Here is a 23,538-nt window from a genome sequence, read left to right as displayed (position 1 = left end):
TACAGCAAACATTGCATTACTTGAAATACAGGGCACCGAATATGCACCGGCCCACCGAGGTACCTGAACACAAGCATCCTCCCAAATAGTCCACACAGTCCATACGTTGCGGGATAGGGCAGTAGAGACAGGACCACCGGCAGGTCAGTCCCGTTCCCTGCGCCTACCCTTGGCAGTAGAGTCCAGGACCACCTGCAGGTCAGTCCCCTCACCGCCTATCCAATGCACAGTTCCATCATATCCCCTCTTGGGGTCCATCCAATCGCTTAACCTCAATTGCAGCGCATGCCCCCTTTTGGTGTTAACTGTCAGCGCACCGCCACAGGGTGAGAAGGTCCCTGGCGCACTCACCCTCCCCCCTCACCTGGCGCTGACTGTACTCAACAATAGCCCCCAGTATAGTGTGGATAAAGATTGCGATCCCCTTGGCAGACAGATGCACCCCATCCTGATGGAACAACTCTCTCATCCCAGGGTGTAACCATTTGTGCCTAATAGTGCCCATGGAGGACTTTGCTAAAATGCTGTTTATGGAATGGTGCAACTTTTTTATCGATACGTTCATGGTTTTTAGCAAAAACCCCACTGGCCCCGGTCGACCGTGGTATCATTTTCGACCACAATATTGCTGCCTTCGGTAAGCCTTGTCGAAACTTAAGCCATGACTGAAAACAAGGCCTCTCGCACCCTACGCCTACTCATGGACACCATATAATTGCCGCCAGAGTGGATGACTAACATGTCATGGTAGAGAAATGCTCCAGATCATAACGCTTGTTCAAAATGACCAAAATTATCCCACAATTTTAGACCACTTATCCCCAACCAATGGTGCATAAACCCTGCAGCCTTTTGTGATTCCTCCAGACTGGACCTGTGGAATTGCTGTTCCGCTCTCCCACTCAAGGAATTCCCACACCAACATAGGTGTACCGGGCTACTGGCAACGACTGAAAAGGAGAATTGCTGTTATCAACAAATTGTTGCACCCTCTGGGCATTTCTCTCCGTCTACACGAGATTAGGCCTCATGCACCGCTGAAAACACGCTGATAGCCATTGACCCACCCTTTTAATTGCTTCTGTTGGCAAACTGAGAAGCATCCTCCGGCTGATCCGTTTTTTACCTACAAATCCTGAAATAAAGTGCCTCTACTTCAAAGCGGACATCTGTTACATCTAACACCCCCCTTCACCCATTGCTGACTGTGGAACCAACTCTGAAATGCGGAGGGCCCCACAGAAAGCCAGCACGTAGGTGAGACTGAATAACTTAGTCTCATACTGAGACCGGCACACCCGGTGTAGGACCCCTAAAAGCCTCCCCAATCTCTCCATGTTTAAGGGACGCCTACCGTGTGGTGCCCCCGGTGCCATGCGTTCCCAACCCCCAATGGCCTTTCGTACCCTAAAGTCTTTAGTAGCATTTCTAACTCCTTGAAACTCAGCAAAGAAAGCAATGGTGGACAATTGCTGGCGCACTAACATAACATAACATGTGTATTTGTAAAGCACACATTCACCCCAGCAGCGGGGCACATTGGCGCCGAATAACAGATGTATATTGTTACTCAACTCAATGGTATTCATTTTTTCGACCTCAAATGGATGAAAGGCTGAGTGGACCCACCGGGATTTGAACCTGTGACCATGAGATCGAACACAGGCCTCTGCAGTGGATGCATTAGTCCATTAAGCCACCAGACCCACTAATGACCGCGATTTCCCTCCTTCCTTCTCGCACACTAGAAAACCCAGCACTCTTCCGGGGAAATTCCATCAGTATCCATGTCTGATCTGAACGATGCGGTGTATACACCCCAAGCTTTTTCATACCGTGTTGTACACCACCAGTCCTTCACGAAGTCTGCTAGCAATTAAACGAGAAAGAGAAACGTTGCCGACAAATATTAGGCAATTGCGTTTAAACCCATAACAACTGTACATGTTATTGAGATGTGCTTGTACAATGAATTTCCTTTCCACGGCCCACTCCTTGTTAACCTTGCTAATACTGCTGCACACCACCAGTCATTCTCTACTAAAATGCATGTCCTTTCCTGGGCACCCTGCATGTTAATAGTGTTGCACCACACAGTCCTCAATAAGAAGTGCTGACCATTAAAAGAAAAGGAAAACCTGCCTATAATTATTTGGCAACTAAGCAAATCCTAAATTAATTAAAGTCCCATCAATTTGAACAGTTTTATTATGAATATGTTAAATGCATATGTTTCCCAAGGCATCCTATGGGTTAGGTTCCATCTAGCAATGCCACAACTTCCTGGGTGATAATGCTAGTAAGCAGAAGCATAACCCAACTTTTGCTATAGATTGCTACCTATGTACAGCACACCTTGGGGCAATGAGCAACCGAGAACTAGGACACCCACTCTTTTAATTATACTCCCCACATAGAGGTTCCCCTGTGCACCAACATTGGACTCACTCCGCACCAGAGGTAACTGGAACTACCACTGGGCATGACGTAGTTTCGGTGTTGGGGACAAAATTAGATGTGAATAATGTTCAAGTGACCAGACTAAAGCACCCAAACCCCTTAACCGTTTTAAATACCTTATATAGGTAGCAGTAGAACTCTGGATTGTTTGTTTTCCAAGGTAGAGAACTCATACAGCATTATATACCATTGTATTAGGTTTTACCAAATGAATCACACCACACAGTGAACCTGTGGATGAGATCCTTACAAACACAGAAAAACTGTGCCTTAGTGCTGCCATTGTCCCAACGCCCATCTTAACTGGTAAAGGGTGACTATCGAGTAGCAGCAGCCAAGGGTCACTATCAGGTTGAAACTGCCCATCCATATTCGACATATAGCAACACTTTTAATTGCATTGGGTTCCTTAACCCCCCCCCCCCCCCCCCCTCTACCCCAAAAAGAAGCATCTTGGCAGTGAATAACAGATGCTTATTTTGCCAACTGGCTGTTGTCTAGTCGTCCACCTTAGCGAGATGAAAAGCTAAGCGTACCCGCTGGGAATTGAACCCGTTAGCAAGAGTTTAAACACAGGCCCCCTGCCACACATTTGCCACAAATGTGGACGAGAACACCACAACAACAGAGGCTGCCACCACCATCCCCACTGGCAAGGGGTCACTACCTGGTTGCTGCAGCCCATATATTCGAGACATATAGCGTGCTGTATTTTCATTGTGCACTTTCACTCCCAATGGGCATATTGACGCTGGATAATGACTTATTTCTCCCGAGTACGGGAGCTTACATGATAGCCCTGCCCAGAAAACAAAACTGAAAGTTAAGGCAGCACACACCCGTAACCTCTTCGCCCTCACTGGCTTCTTTTCAGCGCTGTGCACCACAACTATACACAGTAGTAGACCTGGAACAGGGAGCGCTCTCCAAGGTCACACCTAGAACCGAACTTCGGAGGTGGGCTAAAAGGCGGATTCCACTAGGTACAGTGTGAATGATTGTGCATTAGTGGGTCGTGGGGAGGGGAGAGGATGTGGAGCTACGGTAGGGCTGCCCACGTGACCCGGGAACAAGATTCAAAACCGTCGTGGGCTCAACATCCTCTCCCCTCCCCACGACCCACTAATGCACAATCACACTGTACCTAGTGGACTCCGCCTTTTAGCCCACCTCCGAAGTTCGGTTCTAGGTGTGACCTTTTGAGCAAGTCGTTTAAACTACTCGAGTCTAAATAATGAATGTGCCCTTCTGAAACGTAAATGGTGCTCCAATGCCTTCGGGTCGAGTTCCCGCTTATAAAAAACAGCAAGCGTTAGTGTAAAAGTGCAGATCCACGCTTTCGTTCTCCGTTCGTAGCAGTTTTTAAAGTGTTTGTTTAGTTATTTTAAATATTTATTGATTGGCATTCCCAATGCGATTCTTGAAAGCTCGATAATTAGACACGTACTGTTGAATCACTGCAATGGATGCGTTGCTTGCGGGTCAATCCTCAATTGGAAACTTCCGCACCGCACACCAAGTTTCTGTAGCTTAGGCAACGACTTGGAAACAGTTCGTAAACATCACCAAGTTTCTGTAGCCTAGGCAACGACTCGGAAACAGTTTGTAAACATCCTACCAAGGGCAAAGGAGCAGCTAAGGACCTCCTCCCGGATGCTTGGAAGCGAGAAGAACAAACATAGTGGAGAAAAGGGTGCGACCCCGGTTCTTGGAGGACTTCTTCCGGGATACTCTTCGGTCATTGGCTGGGAACAGCAACAAGCTAGAACCGTTTCCGACGCACAAGCTGTTCCACCAATAAGCTTTCAATGTGGCACGACGTCTGTGGAAATTTAAAGGATCGTCTTGGCGATAGTCCAGCCGAAGGGTGCCTGGTATTGAATCTAGTTACATTCCTATAAATGTCTCTCTTTCTACCTCTGTTGAATTCTACCACTCCGGCACCTTAATCTACCGATACCTCGTTGTTCATCCTATTTGATGAGATTGTTATGTGGGCTTCTGTTGGTTTTTGTAGGGCCCTTTCCGGTTTTTCTAAAACGATATAATTGAGCACTGTTCAAACGACAATAGCGGTGTTAAAAAAGCTTAACAGTCCCCTCCTGCTTTCAGAATGCACATTTAGGCCCTCATTTATGGAGTTTAGGCGTAGGACAGGGTAGTAAGTCTCCTTGCTGTGCTGTCAGTTCAAAGTGAAAGGGCAGCAGGACAGGAATGCACCGTATTTATCCCATACTGTAGCCTAGCGCCAGCACGCTGTGCTGTTGGCAGGATTTGTTTTTGCAGGAAGGGGCACTGGGAGGCTTTTTTATCTTCCCATTTGTGCTGCACATGTAAAGAGGAATATGTCTCCTTATTACGCCTCATCTCAGAAGGCGTAAGGTTTTGGCGTATCCCCAGGTTTACATGGTTTTATCAGTCTGGGGCGTGTCAAAATCCATGGGTGTTGCATGGAACACCCACTGCAACCCCCATTGAATTCTTCCAGAGCGCAGAGTAAGGAAACACGGCGATTTATGCTGCCCTACCTTACTGAATATCTATGAGGCTATGCAAAGTGGCTTTGCGATGCCTAGAAGATATGATTTCAAGGTTTGTGCTGCCGGAGTTTCACAAAAAGGGACACTCTAGTGGCTCAAGGGGCTCATAAATATGCCCCTTAGTGATTGTAGTTGATGCTGAACGTCTCCGTTAGTACCCCGAGCTGAACCAACAGTGTAGCACTATTATATAATGGTGTTTTATGTTACTGCTATTCTCATGGTTTGCTGAATTACCAATTAATAACAGTTTATTTGGCATAAGCATTACATTGAGAATTGTTCTTTAATTTTGGCTCTGGGATAGTATGATCCAAGTTTAAAGAGTATTGTTTCAATCTCCAACAACATCCTTTTTAACTCCAAATCACTGGCAATATAAAGTTTTTAAAATCATTGTACATATTCTGTGTGGTTTATTCAGAAATCGAAGTCTGGCGATGTGAGTAGCTGCCGTACTCTGTCTTTGTTTTCTGGCAGTTATAATCATTTTTTTTAGTTTGAATGCTGGAATATACGAATTGGAATGCACAAAAAATCAGATCTGGGTTACTCACTGACATGATATGTCTTTTGGGCGAATGAGTAACTCACATCTGACTGTTCTAAAATCAGTGCTTATTTTATAAATAAAAAAAGTGCATGCCAGGGTCTGTCAGGAGGCTACTGCAGCTTGCACCACTCATTGCCCCTGCCAGCACTGCCAGTGACAGTACCAAAACAACTACTAACCGTAGCACTCCTATGAGTGTGACTATTGCAGGCTCCTAAAGCTGTAAGAATGGCTTGAGCGGAAGGTATCAATAATTTCTTTATGTATATTGAATAATTAAACACTGTTGTTGTGCTCATCCCAAAATTATATAGACAGCTCTACCATGTTTAGACTGTCATTTGTGCCGGTGTTGAGAATTAAGTGCCGTTGCTGAGCACTGGAAACCACCGGCTCAAATTAAATACTGTGAGCTACTTTCACCTACAGGGCTGGAGGAGGGGTGAACTACTCACGCCAGACATAGGCCAACTTGAGATCCGTTGCAATGACCTCCGAGCTGGCTTCAATGCAATGTGTGGGCGAGAAACTTTACTGTGTCCTGATTTTTGGGGTCTCTGTCCCCAGGATCCTCTCTTGCAAGCTGCACCTGTTTCCGAGATTCTCACCACTGATGACTGCCCGAGCCGTAGCTGCCCTGTCACTCGCTTTCAGCTTCTCTGCTGTGGCAGGCTCTCGATCAGCCCACCTAGGATTCAGCCAGCCGGCTTGCAGGTACTGGCCATCTACCTGCCCCAGTTCTGATCACTATATCATCCTGGCAAAGAGGACCAAAACCTCTAACAAAAAATGTATTATTAGTGGTAAATAGTTATGGAATCTCTTCAGTACCACACAGAAGCACGCTGTAACCTGTAGTGGGGGAGGAGGGCTGGAGATGTGGTGCAATAGCTAAATGTATGACTTTTGGACGTGGAGACCTCCTTTCTAAAACAGACTTTAGCTCTTGATCAATCGTGAAACTGGATAATAACTATCGCACAGTGCCTTTATTTAGGGATGGGTTTAACGTGAATATTTAGTAACCAGCAGCAAGCACGAGTTGATTCTAGTACTGTACAAATTACATGTTTTCAGACCCCATCACGTTCTGGTTTCTGTAGTCCGGTCTAAACCAAAATCAACGCACCATATTTTCTTGTGCAGGGCACATCATTTTTAAGATACCCCCTGCTACAATAAACCTGTTCTCTGAAGAGCATATCAGTGCTCCTTGACCTTCAAGTATCAGAAATACAGTTTAACTACATTAGTAGCTCCACAAACGGTCTTCCTTTGTGGGCCGAGGGAAGAATTTTCTTAAACACCAGGATGTAATTAAGGGTATCATTTTATTCTCATTTATTAAGCTCAGACAGCTCACTCTCAAAGGTTTCTACTGGTGCTGAGGGCAAGGTATTAGCCAGGCCTAGAGAAAACAGGGGAAGCACGCAAGCACATGAAAATAGGCAAGTTTTGAGGATTTTTTTAAAAAAGGATATCAGATTCTTGCCAGATCAGAGTAGAAAATATAGTTTATTCCAGGGCAGCTGACGTCGGAGCACAGGGTTCAGGGTTCGATCCCTGACTCCGTCGGCAGCTCAGCTCAGCACCATGTGACTTTGGGCAATAGCGCACTTAATTTCCACGACGGCCCCCAGCGCCTTGAGACCCAAGGGTGAGTCGTTCGCGCTTTACAAATACGGATTTAGCGCCTAGCGGCTTGGTAAGAGAAAAAGTGACCACCACTTCTCACCTTGTGTATTCGGTGCAGAGTTGCCAGGACCATATCAGACGATCTTAGCCTTCTGTCAGGATGGTAAAAAGTAATCCTGTTTCTAAGATATATATATGGCCCCTGCTTTACAAAGCTCAAAGCACTTAACAAAGGAGTTCAAAGACCTATAGCGTATGTAGAGATTTTGGGAGGGGCTTTGAAGTTGTTTTAAGTGGGAGATGGCAGATCAGCCTGGCGGCTGCATTCTGCACACTTTGTAAGGGAGTCATTTATGGCTGCACATAAGATATTGCCAATATCCAATCAGCTTTTAATAAGGGTTTACGTAATTGTCTTCCAGCACTACAGCAGAATCCAATTAAAAAAACGTTCTAGGCATACGCAGAACCACAGTAGAACTTGTGAAAGCTCCTAGAGGTCTTTGATTCAGAGAGCGTACTCTACATAATCTTTAACAATGTGTCCCAGCTGATATAGGGTGCACTATTTAATCCATAATGTGTCTGCTGGCCCTTACTACTTGGGCGGCATGATCCTTCCGCCATTCAGATCCACAAACACGTTGTTCTAACTTTGTATACTTCACCTGTGGAAGCTTTATTGTGAGCATTGTGCCCATTTCTAAAGACCATATATGGATTAGCATCTGGAGAAATGATTTAAACTCCTGAAATCTGATCTGGCACTTTTCCTGGTTCTGGGATTACCCTGGTGAATTCTGTCCATTTCTGGCATCAATGTATGGAGCTTTGTGCCCAGTTCTGGGCCATATATCAAGTATGGCAGCAGGCAAGAGACCTGAACGCTCATAAACTCCACATTGAAATGGATACAAACACTGTAGTCTGTTGAAGGTAGCTGTATGCATTCCATTTCTTTTAGTATTCCACTTCAATGTATTTGACAGTTTGTCAACTATCCTGTTATGACTGCATTCCTGCAAGTTGAGTGGAGTCTGCTGTAAAATTCCTGTACATTTCCCTGTGCAAGCGATCTGGGGTTCAGTGTGGATTTTTGAAGGTATTCCATTTGAAGCACACCATGTGATATGCAGATAAGTCATAGCTCTGCTGTCTGAACCTTATGATCTGTGTACCGCAAGGAATAGGACATCTTTTAAACCTGAGGGATCTTTCTGCTGTTTGAGCCTTTAAGCTCTATCCTATATGAGGGACTTCCTGACTTTTATACCGTAACATTTGTCCAACGGCTTTGCTCTCTGACCATTACCATACATTTATACTTGTTTACGCAGCTGGTGTGATAATTCGATGTTGGTATGTATAGACAGCTTACAAGATGCAGCCTGTGGTCTTCTAAGTATTGTGGGTGTTCTTCTTTTCTTCTTGCAGATCTTACTTTTCTCATTGGTTTAATTCTCCTCGGGCTTACTGCCTCAGTGCCATGCCTTTCTCCGACGTGCACACCAAGGCCCGCATCTCTCCGTATACACAGTCCAGTGTCATGCGCAGTTTGGTGCCGGATGACAAGGTCAGCTGGTCGGTATCCTGGCCTGAGTATCAGCCAGTGGATTACACTGCACCCTCTGTTTTAGCCGGACCCGTCTGGGCTGACCCAGATATCAGGTAAGCAGATCAGTTGTATAGTGGGTCATGTATCACTTTAGAACTATATGAAGGTATGGTTGCGGAGCTGTCAAGTTCTATTACCGAGGTTTGTAGGGAGTTTTTAACCATGTAAACTAAAACCTGCTGCGAGCCATCACCATCTTTTGGTATTTGCTGCCGTTGCATATGTATATATTTTTTTAATTTCTCATTCATATTCTCAAATTCTGACCTTTCCTTACTGTAAATATGGATTTTTATATTCTGTAGTAGTTAACTGTATATTTATTTGTATCATATTTTGCCGACAAGGCCATACAAACATTACACCAGAAAAAAGAAAAACAGTCTATTGAAATCCATTAAAAAACATACTACACCACAATATAAGTAAGGTAGATTAAATTGCTAAAAGCTACAATCATTTAGATAATACGTTACAGCATGAGACCCAATTTACAGTCTCTTCTTTATAAAACAATTTCATAAAAAGATTATCCCCGTGCATAGTTGCCTAACTAGGTAAAAGGTCAGCGCCAGACCTGTTATGTAGAACAATGGTAGGACTGATGTAGGTAAAAGATCGTGTACCTACCTAGGCCTATATTGGGGTACATTAGGGTTCGTAACAGTACTCTTTAATAAATACTCGACCACTAAAATGTACACCTGGAAGGCATTATCTGTTGAAATACCAAAACATTTCAAAAATCAATTTAATTGCCCAAAACATTAATGCCTATAATTGTACAGTTTTAGTTTTCAAGTGTCTACACCAGACGTCAAGCTTAAATATTCTATTCTGTCAGGAGAAAATGCAAATAGCTAGACATTAGTAGCTTCACACCTAACTTGACAAAATAAGACAAAGGAAAATGATTATTCCAAACGCTATTTGAAAGGCAGAGAAGAAAACAAAAATATAGTAGTACAGTGTAACATGCATGCCCTGTTAACCGATATATGTATATGTTCTGGTTCCAATATGTTCTAAAACAATTGTTACCAAGCTTTTTGACACACTACCTATTCATTTTCCCACACTACAGCATAATCTCATATTATTACATTCCTGAATAATTTTCATTAACTCCTGTACGTGTCGGACCTGTAAGCCCCTAAAAACTGGAAGTAACAACTGACTTTTCCTCTCTACAGCAAAAGTAGTAGAACAAGCATGCAGGTGAGACAATTTCAACAAGCAATTTTTACAAAAGGTCCGATGGTGATATCTGGTCTGTCCTGATTGAATTACTTCCCTTTTTTGCCCTTCAGTATCCACCTTATGATATAAGTTGCTTTAACGTTTCTTAAATATGGCTGTAGATCACATCTCTGCCTTTCTGTGTGTAATAAATGCACTGATTGACTTATTTTGCTCACATCTTCTAAATCACATTTTCTATGTATTACTTTTTGTATTGATGTACTGGGCCCCTCCCTATATATTTTTTTTAAAATATATTTTTATTGACGTTTCCATATAAGTCAAAAAATGTACATCATCCAAGACCTATTGGCTGCCATCTCTGGACTTAAGGCCGATATGAGTCAGCAATACGAAGCCATCGTGTCCAAGATAGACACGGTGGCTGTGGATGTTACTCTTATTCGGGCCGATCTAGCCAAAACGAACGAGAGAGTGAAGGCACTAGACCTGAAGGCGTCGAGCCTGGTGACGGACATGGCGGAGGCGCAATCTGAGATTGGGAATCTGCGTTCCTCGCATGATCTGCTGCTTAAACGTATGGAGGACTACGACAACAGGGCCAGGCGGAACAATATACGCCTAGTTGGAGTGCCGGAAAGTGATGGTGCTGCTTCGATCGACTTATTGGTCGAAGAACTTATCGTTGCTAAACTTGCTCCGGTTGGACTCAGTAAGTTCTTTGCCGTAGAGCGCGCCTATCGTTTCCCAGGAGGACAAGTGAAACCAGGAGGCCCGCCGAGGCCTATCATTGCAAGGCTATTTCACTATCGAGACAGAGACGCTATCCTGCAGGCCGCCCGTAAACACGGCCCGTTGAAATATGACAATAACTCTATCTCCATCTATCCTGATTTCACTCCCCAAGTGCAACGACAACGATCTGGGTTTCTCGGAGTGAAGCGTCGCCTAAGGGACCGGGGACTGAAGTATGCCATGTTGTTTCCAGCCCGACTGCGGATTGAGTTCAGAGAACGTGCCTACTTTTTTGATCAGCCGGAGCGTGCTGCCGACTGGTTGGACTCGTTGCCGACAGATGACTCTGAGAGCGGTGGCCCTGGCGGTGCGGAAGGTGGTGCAACGGCCCAGGAGTAATATGGGCCCCCGGAGGTCCGAATTGAGACTACGTACTGTACAGAGTAACTTAACTGTGTGTTCTATGTTTATGCCCGTGGCGGTGCGGGAACGGGTGATTTCTCCCTTCCTCCTCGGGGGGTTCTTTGTGTAGATCAGATGGGGCGACAGGCACACTGCAGTTGGGGGTGGCTTTTTAGTCAGCAGGGGTGCAGGGAGGGGGGTGTTGTAACGGGTTTCTGTTTTGGGGCTGGTTCCTGGGGACTTGGTTGTGTTTCGTTCTGTTTGTTGTGTTTCATTTTTCATGGTATTTCACTGATTGCAATTATTCCGAACTTGGGGTTGTGGAGGGGGGTTGGGGTGGATTGCCTTTGCCACGATGGGGGGGGGGGGGGGGGTGAAATGAGGGTTCTTTCTTGGAACGTCAACGGGTTGGGTGACAGGATAAAATGGGGCATTGTGTTACAATTTTTGAGGCGCCATGCCCCTGATGTTGTGTTCCTTCAGGAAACCCACTTAATCGGTAATGCTTGTAAGGCCCTCGACCGCCGGGGTTACCGCCTGGTCGCACATGCTGGTTTCACCTCTGGGTCCCGGGGAGTGGGTATCACGGTGAAGTCCTCCCTAGCTCTTGCTATTGACGAAGTTATACTTGACGACCGCGGGCGGTATGCTGCTGTCTCTGGGAGGTGGGAGGGCAAACAAATTGTGCTGGTTGTTGTTTATATTCCCCCGGGACTGCAGGCTACCACCTATGCCGATCTTGGCAGGACTCTTCTTGGCCTTCCTGATGGATTGTTAATCATGGGCGGGGACTTCAACTCTGTTATGTCTGGTGAATGTGATCGGCTTCCCCCTAGAGTCCTGCTGCCATCCCAGATGTGGCTCAATGAGATGGCTGATACTTTTGGCCTGGTGGATGTTTGGCGCTCACTACACCCTTCACTCCTGCAGTATACTTTTCACTCTGGTGCGCATGGCAGCCTCTCTCGTATAGATTATTTTTTTATGTTAGCTTCCACTCTGTCCACTGTCCGGGAGGTACGACATCTTCCCCGGGGTATCTCTGACCATTCCCCCTTGATGATTAAGATTTCGGTGGGTGGTCTACTTGGTAACAGGATCCCCCCGGTCCCTTCCTGGCATTTCCGCAGCCCCCGGCTCCGCTCAGATTTGGTGAAGGCAATTGATTGTTACTTTGAGAATGTGGGCTCGGTCACCTCCCCCTCAGTTCTTTGGGAGGCCTTCAAGACGGTTATCAGGGGTTCCGCTCTATCACTCATTGCTGCTGAGCGTAGGGTAAAGAGGGAGGCTGTTCTGGCCCTTGAAACTGAGATCACTGCGCTTGAAAGTGAGCTGGGTGGGGATGACACGCCTGCATTGTTGCACACTTTGGAACTAAAACAAGCTGATTACAAAGCTTGTGTCACTGATGCTGCTAAGTTGATGCGAGCGAATCAAATAGGCCGACTGTATGATGTGGGTGACAAAGCTAGCAAGCTCCTGGCATGGCTGGATAAGGCTGAACGAGCGAGTCGTGTTGTGCCTGTCATTGTTCGCGAATCCGGTGAGAGTGTCTCCGACCCTGGTGAAATTGTTGATTGCTTTGTGGATCACTTCCGGAAGGTTTATACGCCGGTTAGTGATCGGGATGAGGCTGATTCCAGGCTGCTACTGCGAGATATAGCCCTGCCTACTGTTTCGGAGGAAGATGGTCTTGTCCTGGAGGCCCCTTTTACCGTCGATGAGATTGCCCTTGCTATCCGATCTTTACGCTCGGGAAAGGCGATGGGCCCAAATGGGTTGCCCATCGAACTGTACAAACTTTGTCCGGACAAAATGGCCGCCCATCTGCGCAACATGTTTCTCGAGGCGGTTGAGGCTGGAAGCCTCCCCCTCGAGCAGCGCCTAGCTACCATAGTGGTCATTTATAAGGATGGCAAGCCTCGTGACCGCTGCACCTCCTACCGCCCCATCTCTCTGCTGAACGCGGAACCCAAAATCCTGGCCAAGGTTCTGGCCAATCGGTTGCTGAAGGTGATTTGCGACTTGATCCATCCGGATCAATCCGGTTTCATCCCGCATAGGAACACGGCCCTTAACCTGCGTAGGCTCCACAGTGTTCTCGCGAGGGCTCCAATTCTCGCCGAGCCGGCAGTGGTCGCCTCCTTGGACGCCACTATGGCTTTCGACACTATCGAATGGCCCTATCTCTGGGCGGCTCTCGCTAAGTTTGGCTTTGGTCCTAACTTCATCGCATGGGTCAGGCTCCTTTACGAACGACCATTGGCTCAGCTCGTGGTAAATGGTAGATGCTCTGACCCCTTCCCATTAGGCCGTGGCACTCGTCAGGGCTGTCCGCTCTCCCCGCTTCTATTCGCATTGGCGCTTGAGCCCCTTGCTGCGTGGCTTCGGTGGGAACCCTCTATTAAGGGTATCCGATGGTCTCCAGATCTTGAGGATCGTGTCTCCTTGTACGCTGATGACATCCTTCTCTATCTTACTTCCCCTCAAAAGTCGCTTAACGTCCTTTTCGATGTTCTTACGTCCTTTGGTAAGAACTCGGGATTAGTCATCAACTGGACCAAGTCCTGTGTTTACGTTATAGCCGGGGCGTTGCCACCTCTGCCTCGCAGGTTCCCCATATTGGTAGCGACTGACGGCTTCAAATATTTGGGGATCTATGTCTCTACGGTCTCTTCGGTCCGCTATGAGCGGAACTTGTATGCTCCGCTCCGTAGACTCAAGCAGGACGTGCGACGGTGGCGTGAATTGCCCCTATCCCCACTGGGCCGAGCGGCACTCTTCAAAATGATGTCGCTCCCCCGATTTCTTTACGCCCTGCAGAATTTTTTCGATCCTGTCCCTGCTCGCTACTTCCGTGAGGTTGAGAGTTTACAGCGACAACTGATTTGGGATGGTCGTGCCCGTATTGCCTTGTCCAAGCTCACCCTCTCATGGTACGATGGTGGGATTGCGTTGCCGGATATTAGACGCTATTACTGGGCCTCGCACCTGAGTGCTATCAACCATGCGACGTACTCTTCGGAACCTGCCCCCGCCTTTGCTTTGGATAAACTATTACTGCCCGGTGGCAACTTTAATAGGGCTCTGTACTCAAAGTCACCCTTTCGACTCCTTACAGGCCCGACGAAGTGTGCAGTGCGGGCATGGAGAGATGCTACTGTGGCCACGGGCTGGGGTGGTAGGCTGACGCGTATGACGCCACTGTATGACTCGGATCGGTTGGGTAATCTGTGGAAGACGAAAGGATTTGAGAAGTGGGACATGATTGGGATCAGTAAGGTGGAGGATCTGTGGGCACGGGGCGCCGTGAAATCCTTCGAGGTATTGAAACTGGAATACCGGCTCGATGATAGGGAGCACTTCCGGTATATGCAGGTTCGACATGCCTTGTTCTCCGTCTTTCCCTCTGGTACCGATATCCTGCAGTCCTCCCCTTTGGAGGATCGTGTTTTAGACGACCATGTCCCCGATAGCACTATTTCCTTAATATATAAAAAGCTTGTTAATAACAGGGCTGACCAACTTGAGAAACTTCGTGCTTCCTGGACGGCTGACGGGCTCGAACTTGACGACGAAGACTGGCAGTCAGCTGTATCCTCCCCTAAGGAGGTGGCTTCGTTTTGTCCAGCTGAAGATCCTCCACCGTGTGTATCTGACCGGAATGCGTCTGGTACGAATGGGTTTGGTTTCGGATGGACGGTGCAGGCGTGGATGTGGTATGGATGGTACCTTCCTTCATGTTCTGTGGGAATGCCCGATGATTGCGGCCTTTTGGTCTAGAGTGCATGATGTTATGGGTCGTGTCACCGGGATCCCCCTCCTTCCCGAAGCACGACGTTGCCTGCTCAATGTGTGGGAACCCTCGGATTGCAATGCTGCCTAGACACTTTGGGTTACTTTGGGCAACATGGTCGCAAAGAGAGATATAGCGCAGCTCTGGGGCTCCCCTAGATTACCATTGCTCAGTGCCTGGAGGGAGAACATGGACTGGTGCATGTTCCGAGAAAAAACTGTATATGAGGCACGGGGGCGTCCCAAGAAATGATCCAGGGTCTGGGCTCAGTGGAATTCGTACCGCGGAGACATTTGCCCCCCTCCACTTGACTATGAGGTTCCTCTCCCCTCTTCTCCATGATTGACGTTCCGTTTCCAATTTCCAGTATAGCCTTTGCTTTCTCACTCGTGCTCGCCCCCACCTCGCCATATGCGTTCCTTTATTTATTAGCGTTCTTTCCCCCCCTCCTCCCCCCTCCTGCGACCCTTACCAGTATGATACCATGTGTTGTTGTTCTTTTCGACAAAATCCTAAAATTAAACCTTTTTTATCCTATTTGATATGGTGCTATGTTCCATTTAACAATGTAGACTCGAGAGATTGCTTTAACAACGTACTGTCTCCAAATTTCCTTTTCAACCATCCGTTTATGTCATAGCGGCCGGCCCCGCGGGGTTGTAGGCAGACGCTGTGTATTGTGCATTTATAAATAAAGGTTTTAAAAAAAAAATAAAAAATGTACATCAGACAGTTTAGTGCAGTGGCAAGGTACACAATGCAATGTTTCTGACAAAGAGCAGCCCAGCCCGCTGTACTGCTTTCAAACACAACTAGGGTAGAGAGATAATAGAAATAGCCACTCAGCAGGGGTAAAACAGGTTCAAGTTACCTCAAAAAGATGCATGTGTTGCTCGCTCAGATACATATCAGTGGGTATATCTTTCAGTGTCTGAAATAGTTGTCTAAGGACCCTGGCTCGCAGTGGTAGGGCCACCTGATGACCATTCAGCATCAGGATCATGGCAATGTCCATTTAAAAAATCAATCAAAAAAAGTAACTTTATTCGGTTCAAAGAAATGGACCATAAAAGGAATTTACAAACCAATATCTTTCAATTTCCTGTTCAATTTATACAATAATATTGCTCATACCTCTGCAACAGATTTAAAAGCAATTTGTTTTAACACCAATAAAACACAATATACATTTACAATCCATACAGTTTCCTTATATCAAGTGCAGATCTAAAGAAGTTTAATACAGCAGTCAAATCGCCACAGTAGACAGGGAGCGTAGGATATAAAAACCCTCCTAATAGTTAACAGGGCACATTTCTCTTAAAATTGGAACGAGAAACCTTGCCCGTAGCTCTTTGTAGAGTGTGCAAAAAAGCATAAAGTGCAAGGTGCTTTGGCGGGCCAAATTATTACAAGGGCAGCGAATGAGATTCTTACTCCAGCCATTCGGTTTGGGAAAGGCCACAAGAAAGTGCAACGTGCCAAGGCGAAACCTAGACTAAAGAAATCGATACTGTGTGTTCATAGTGAAAGACCTAACATTGTTGGTGTAAAGGGTACTGACCAAGCAAACCCGGTTGCTGGCGATATTTAGTTGACTCTGTAAAATATGCATCTTTTACAATCAATTTCGAGTTTGCCCTGATACTGGTAGGGTAGTCATAATAATACCCTAGCCCTATTTCTTTATATTTAAATGTAACATATCGGAGCCATGGAATGGCCAAGGAATTATCCATAGCCGTGCAGTCCCTGATAATATCCCTTGAGAACTGTAGATCCTCTGACAACCAAATCTTTACCCAGAGGACTAGTAGAGCAATGTTAATTCGGTCCTCAATAAAACCCAACCCTACCTCAGAGTGGCAAAAGGCTGTGGGAGCACTTTTTGGGGTCATCAGCCATCTTATTATGAACTTATTTTCTAAGAGTTGGAGCTGGGTGCTTTTTTGATGCCCCCACACACCTGCCCCCTAGGTTGCGACAGACAAGCATTTTGCCTTATATAGGGTAACTAGTTCTGCAACCGGCTTATGACCCAACTTACAGGCGAAACGAAATAAGCCTTCAGCTGCCCGGCTAGTGTGCTGTACCCTGGTCATGATAAGGTGGTCCCAATTCAATTTATTGTTAAAAAGATTCCCCAAATATGTAAAATTGGACACTTTGTCAATGGTCTTGCCCTTGACTATGAATTTTCTAGTTTTGGTTTGACTCAGGCCACACACCATTACATAGAATTTGGTAAAATTGACTTTTAGGTCAAGTGCTGTCGTATAATCATTAAAAACATTCAAAGATTTCTTCAGGCTATTGGCTGTTAAAACCATTAGGACCGTATCATCGGCATACGATAACAAGGGAACCGACTTGCCTCCAATCTTGGGAAAATCAAGGGCCGCCTGCTCTACCAGAGATGACTCTAACCCATTTGTATATAAGAGAAAAAGAAAAGGGGCCAGTATACATCTCTGGCGAAATCCTTCAGTAGAAGCAATAGCCTTAGTCCTCTCTCCCCCAGGGCCAAATCGTATGGTGACCATAGTGGACGTGTGTAGCATACGCAAGCGGCTAATATGGTTGCTCTTCAAAGCCCATTTCCCCCATCTGGGCTCATAATTTCTCCCATTGACCATATCCAAAGCGCTGGACAAGTCCATGAAGGCAAGGTGGAGTGAACCCCTCCTTGCTTTAGTGTACTTGCCCATGATCAATGACAAATTTAAGCACTGTTTATTCGTCCCCCTGCCCCTCCGAAACTCATATTGTGTTTGGGACATAAGACCAGCGGAATCCTCCCAAGCCTCAAGACACGCCAAAATAACCCTCCCCAAAACCTTAACAGTCGCATCGATTAGAGAAATAGGCTTATAGCAGGCCGGGTCATACTTGTTTACCTTTTTAAACACCAGCACCACTATGGCCTTTTCCAAGATCATGGAATGGGTCCAAATATTGCTGCTCTAAAACATTTGTCAGGAATGGTGCCCAGAGGGGAGGATTAGCCTTTTTTTTTTAACACACTTTATTGATGACCGTAGCACAGCATGTGTATCCAGAACATATTCATCTAGATACAGTCTTTTGTATTTTTTTCCCTTCCTAACAATCTCATTATACATATACATATTAGTTCAATTTGCAATATCCGGAATGCTACAGGAAGCTTACAAAGGTTGTGCTCAAACTGGGAATATTACCAAAGTATCAATGGGCCTGCTGTGGCTCAGCAGTACGTCAAAAAAGTGCATATTTTATATTCAACTGGTAAGAACTTCCCAGCATCCCACCTCCCACCCTCTCAACCACCCTTACCCCCCTCCTGGTCAGACTTACTTTAGCTTCCACGCTGGATATAGGGAGTCAGCATAGAGGCACCCTCCCAAAGGTTACCATGTACAGGGCAATATCACTCTGTCTCTGGTCTATGGGTCAAATGACAGAAAATAAATGGGCACTACTGTTACTGGGATGCGGCAGCTTGTGTAGGAGACAGATCCAGTGCTTCCAGTTCAAGCATCATGGTCTCCCATTCTAAGGAAAAGTGTTGCTTCCTCAGCCCTTTCTCCTCCTCCCTCCGAAGTTATGCACCCTCCCCCATTGAAGCATGTCAGTCTGCCAGACTGTAACCTCCAGGCATCTGGGAGACTTCCATCTCATAGTGAGTACCCTAATCGCCAAAATGAGTGCGAGGTCTACAAACTTAAACCGCACCTTCTGAACCTTTGAGCGCCTATGGAATGCCACCAGGCATGTTAGGGCCTCATCTTGGACCGGGAGTTGTGTCACTATGGCTAGGGAGTGGCGTACCCCTTCCCAATAACCTCACAGGCGGGGACAAGCCCACAGCATGTGGATAAAGTCTGCCTCATCCCCCTTACAACTAGGGCAACAATGGGGGGAATCCTGGAACATGCGGTTAATCCGCTTCGGTGTAAGGTATGACCTATGTAGTATCATCGTCTGTATAAATGTAAGTCTTGCATTGTGCGACACCTTTTTGGGATGCTCTAGTATACGTTTCCATGTGTGGTCTGTAATCTCCACACCAGAGTCCTCCGTCCATTGTGTTCTAAGTCAGGCAAGTGCAATTGCTGCATGTGCCCGTGCTCCAGTATATCCAACGCACCAAGTGTCCACCCGGTCCCATGTACTATAAGAGATTTACTAGGGTGTGTTGTGGGGGTTCAGTCCTCTGTGGGGCCCAAGTAGTTCTGGTGTAATGCGTTACAGTGGCATGTAAAAGATATAGGCGCGGAGGTGCTCCAGTGGCTTGCAAAAAAGAGTTGTGGTCCAGCATAGTGCCGTGACCAAAGAAAGGTCCCACCTCTTCTATCCCATTGTCCGTCCAGGCCTGTGTTCTAGTCCGTGTGAGTCTCCCCTGTGGTGTAGGGATGCCTAGTATGAGTATGTTCAGAGCGTATGGGGTCGCCGTGGATGTATAAGACAGGGCCCTCCTCCAACAAAGCAGCGCGGTCCGCAACAGTGGAGGGCAATCTGAGGGATCCGGGCCCCTGGCAATAGCAAGGTGTGTAGCTCTCCCCGATCCAGCCTCTGTGGTGTAAACCCAATTTCATGTAAGTTTCACCCTACAGTCCAGTAGGAAAGCCACTGGAGCTGACTAGCATAATAGTAGCCTCGGAAGTCAGGGACTCCCAGAATGCCACTCCGTGTCGCCAGCTGTAGCTTTCGAAGACTAATCCGTCTCCGACCCGCGCCCCAGATGAGATTAGTCAATATGGTATTCAGTGTGTTAAAAATGGATTGTGGGAGGACCACTGGCAGATTCACGAAGTAGTATAGTAAACGGGGTAACATCACAATTTTGGAGATGGTGATCCGCCCCATCACTGACAAGGGTAAAGAAGACCAAAAACCCCACACTGGCAGGGAGCCCCGTTATTGCCCACTGGATATTGCCTTCTATTTGGTCCGCTTGTGTCCTATATACATAAATACCAAGATTTTTTAAGGTAGTGGGGGTCACCGGCAGGAAGTATGTGTGGCATGTCTTGGAAAAAATAACTAGTCGATTTCTCCGGATTTATGGCCAGTCCTGATAAGCGTTCAAAGAGCGTGAATATACCTGGGAGAGGAGCGTTGTCAGCAGTTAGGACCCGTAAGTACAGTAGCATGTCATCTGCATATATAGATATTAAGTGATTTACACCGTCCACGCAGATGCCAAGCCATTCTGCCGACCTACGAAGGGCCAGAGCCAAGGGTTCTAATGCCAGCACAAACAGCAGGGTAGACGAAGGGCATCCCTGTCTCATGCCTCTGTAAATGTTTTATTTGTCAGAAATATAGCAGCCCGTACGGGCTCTGGCTGTGGGAGATGTGTACAATAAGCGGACACATTTTAGGTATGTGTCCGGGAACCCACACCAATTCAACGTCGCGAACATGAAGTCCCATGATAATGAATTGAAGGCCTGTCTAAGGTCTCGTGCAATGCATGCTGCGTGGCGGTAAGCTCTTGGGGTGCCCGCCATTACCGAATGCAGCCGTCTAGTGTTGAGAGAGGTTCTGCGATTAGGGAGAAAGCCGCACTGATCACTGTGGATAAGTGCACTGAGATGCGGTTGTATTCAATTAGCCAGAGCCTTGCTTAGGATTTTGAATTTGGTGGCTAACATAGAGAGGGTTCTGTAATTGGACATCTCTAACCCGTCCCGACCCGGCTTGGGTATGGACGTGACCAGCGCCTGCATCGTGGATTCCGGCAGACGGCCTGTCTCCAAAGCCGTCTTGTAGACTGACTCCAGTGTAGGCACCAATGATTCCGCATATGTAAGATAAAATTCGACAGGGAGCCCATTCCAGGCGTCTTATTCCGGTTTAGGCCTTTGATCGCAGTACGGATTTCCTGCTGAGTAATAGGGCCGTCTATATCCTTCTGCACATCTTCCGGTAATACCGGGAAGGGGAGGTCTTCGAAGAAGTCGGTAATGAAAGAGCTGTCCACTAGAGCAGGGGGTGCATAGAGCGTCTCTAAGGGATCGTGGAAGGTGGTGTTAATTTCAACCTGTGTGTGGACCCCTTGTCCCGTCAGGGTACGGATGCTGGATATGATCAGCGGATCAGGTCTATCTCTGACTATGCGGGCAAGCAGATTACCGGATCTGTCCGCCTCTGTGTGTTTCCGTTGGAGAAATGCTCTGTGATCTATTGTCCGCAGAGTCTCCAATGTCTCCACGTGATCAATGTGGGTAGATTGTAGCACCGCACGCCTGTCAGGGTCTGATATTAACTCCCTCTCCAGAACATGCAGCTTGCGCTCAATGTCTTGCAGCCGTTGATGTGTCTCCTTTCTGGCCCCCACTAACTGTCCGATCGTCGCCCCTCTCACCACCACCTTCAACGCGTCCCATTCAATCAGGTGAGAGGTCGCTGTGTTCCAATTTTCAGCCAGGGAATCGGTAATGGTGTTGGAAATAGTCGCGCGAAAGGGGGTGTCCTCGAGCAGGTGTGGGTGGAGCTTCCAGGTAGGCACTGGAGTGGGCACTAAGCCCCAGCAAAGCGTTAGTTCTAGGGGGTTATGGTCTGAAAAGGTCTTGGCCAGATAGGTAGAGCTGTGGACCCTCGCAATGACCGAGCTCAAACAGAGGAACCAGTCAATTCTAGTATGGAGGCTGTGTACCGGGGAGTAAAAGGAATATTCCTTATGGGTTGGGTAGAGGCAGTGCCATGCGTCTGAGACTGTCCACCCGCCTGCCCATGTAGTGAATTGGTCCGCCAGCTTACCAGCGGTTGTACCTTGAAGGGGGGGATGTGACCTGCCTAGTCCAGTGTCCAGTACTGTATTCCAATCCCCTCCCAGTACCCAGTGGATGCCGACCCATCCGCCAAGACCCCGCTCAGCTTACTCAGGAAACGGTTTTGGTCAAAATTGAGGGCATAAATACTCCCAAGAATCACCAGTGTGCGGTCAAGTGTGCCCTTTACTAGTATGTAACATCCCTGCTCATCCACCCGGCGTTCCAGTTCAACAAATAGGACACTGTGGCGCACCCAAATAGTCGCTCCCCTAGCGAAGGCAGAATAATTAGTAGAGTAGATAGTTCCCCTCCATTTTGTCCGCATTTTCTGCATTTCGGAGTCAGTCAGGTGAGACTCCTGAAGGAATGCCACCTGTGTGTTACGTCTGAGGAGAAATGCGTGTATGTGATGTCTTTTCTGTATTGCACCTAAGCCCCGTACGTTCCATGTGAGCAGGTTGTACGACCCTATTGTGGTAGCGGTCCCTGTCATGTTCCTATGTGGCAGTGAAGCTCATCTCTAAGTGGTGCCAGAGGGGCAGAGCTGACCAGGAGTCCCCATTCCCAAACAAGTTTAACAAAACTTGGCACAACGTGCCAAGCTTGCCTACGTAGCTCATTCCACACCCATACTGTGCGAGCCACAGAGTCTAGCTTTCCCTTCAGATGCTTGGATGGCCAAGTGCAATGCCATCTGGAGGGGGCATGGTGCAACGTGGTCATGCTCAGGTGATGTGTGTGCCTGAAAATGCATTGGGTAAAGCCAATAGTGTACCAATTGCCCCTGGGCACTGAAATAGTACGAGTCCAAATCTGGTGCTCCCTGCCCGAATGGGGGCATCATTATCTCCTTGGTGATCCGAGGCTGTCTACCTGCCCATGTGAAGGTCGCCAGGTGCTAGCCGACCTGGCGGCGGAAATGCACCAGGAGCAGGAGGCTGATAAAGAAGTAAAGGAATTTAGGGAGAACCACCATCTTAGAGATGGGTATTATTTATTTATTTATTATTTTTATTTCTTGTAAAGCGCTAACAATCATCCCAATGGGATATCACAGCGCTATGATTACTAAAGTGCATGTGCAATAGGCATAGGTCGAGTGGACTAGTCAGGATGGGGGAAGAGGAAAGTTTTCAGTTGTTTCCTAAATGCCAAATGGCATTCTGTGAGTCGGAGGGCCATCGGCAGTTCGTTCCACTTGATTGCCGCGATGTGGGAAAAGGCTCGCTCACCCATCCTAGCTCCCTTTACCCGAGGGGTTCTTGCCCGTGCCGAGAATTGTGAGCGGAGGTTCCTGGTGGGAGCATAGAACTGAATCCTGTTTCTGAGGATGAGAGGGCCTGTCTTGTGCAGTGCTCTATGTGTGATACACATCATTTTAAAAGTTGCTCTTTGCTTCATTGGCAACCAATGGAGATCACGCAGACAGCTCTTGGCCGAGTCAAATTTCCTTTTCGTACAGATAGCCTTGTCCGCTGCGTTCTGCACCTTTTGGAGCTTGGTAAAGAGATGCTCTGCCATGCCTACGAATAGGGAGTTTCCATAGTCCAGCCTACTCATCAAGAGAGACTTTTACTAGGATCTTTCTACACTCTATTGGAATCCAGGGAAAGACTCTTTTAAGCATTTTTAGTATTGCAAAGCCTTTACTGCATATGGCAGCTACATGGGTTTTCATGGACAGGGAGGTGTCAATTGTTATTCCAAGATTCCTTGCTGTTGGTGTCGGAGCAGGTGGAATGCCCAGGGCTCCTGGCCACCAGCTGTCGTTCCACAGTTGAGTGTGACCCCCAAACAGCAGTATCTCTGATTTGTCTGCGTTTAGTTTGAGGCAGTGC

The 23,538-nt window shown here is 47.1% G+C and overlaps 1 protein-coding gene across 3 annotated transcripts in view; it reads left to right on the top strand.

The window, feature by feature from the left end:
* Positions 1-23,538, top strand: part of NUDT9 (nudix hydrolase 9) — a 210,040-nt gene that overhangs the window by 5,102 nt on the left and 181,400 nt on the right. Inside the window, exons 1-3 of one of the 3 annotated variants that reach the window (XM_086932129.1) lie at positions 4,100-4,334; positions 6,121-6,267; positions 8,623-8,856. In XM_086932129.1, the coding sequence (XP_086788255.1) occupies positions 6,167-6,267; positions 8,623-8,856 (335 nt within the window). In that variant the 5' untranslated portion in view covers positions 4,100-4,334; positions 6,121-6,166. Of the gene's footprint in view, positions 1-4,099; positions 4,335-6,120; positions 6,268-8,622; positions 8,857-23,538 lie in introns of those variants that run through there. The other 2 variants (XM_086932130.1, XM_086932131.1) reach the window with 2 other exon arrangements.

The sequence above is a fragment of the Lissotriton vulgaris genome, chromosome 7, assembly GCF_964263255.1.
Source record: "Lissotriton vulgaris chromosome 7, aLisVul1.2, whole genome shotgun sequence".
Lineage (NCBI taxonomy): Eukaryota > Metazoa > Chordata > Amphibia > Caudata > Salamandridae > Lissotriton > Lissotriton vulgaris.
This window is presented reverse-complemented; position numbering and strand designations above follow the sequence as displayed.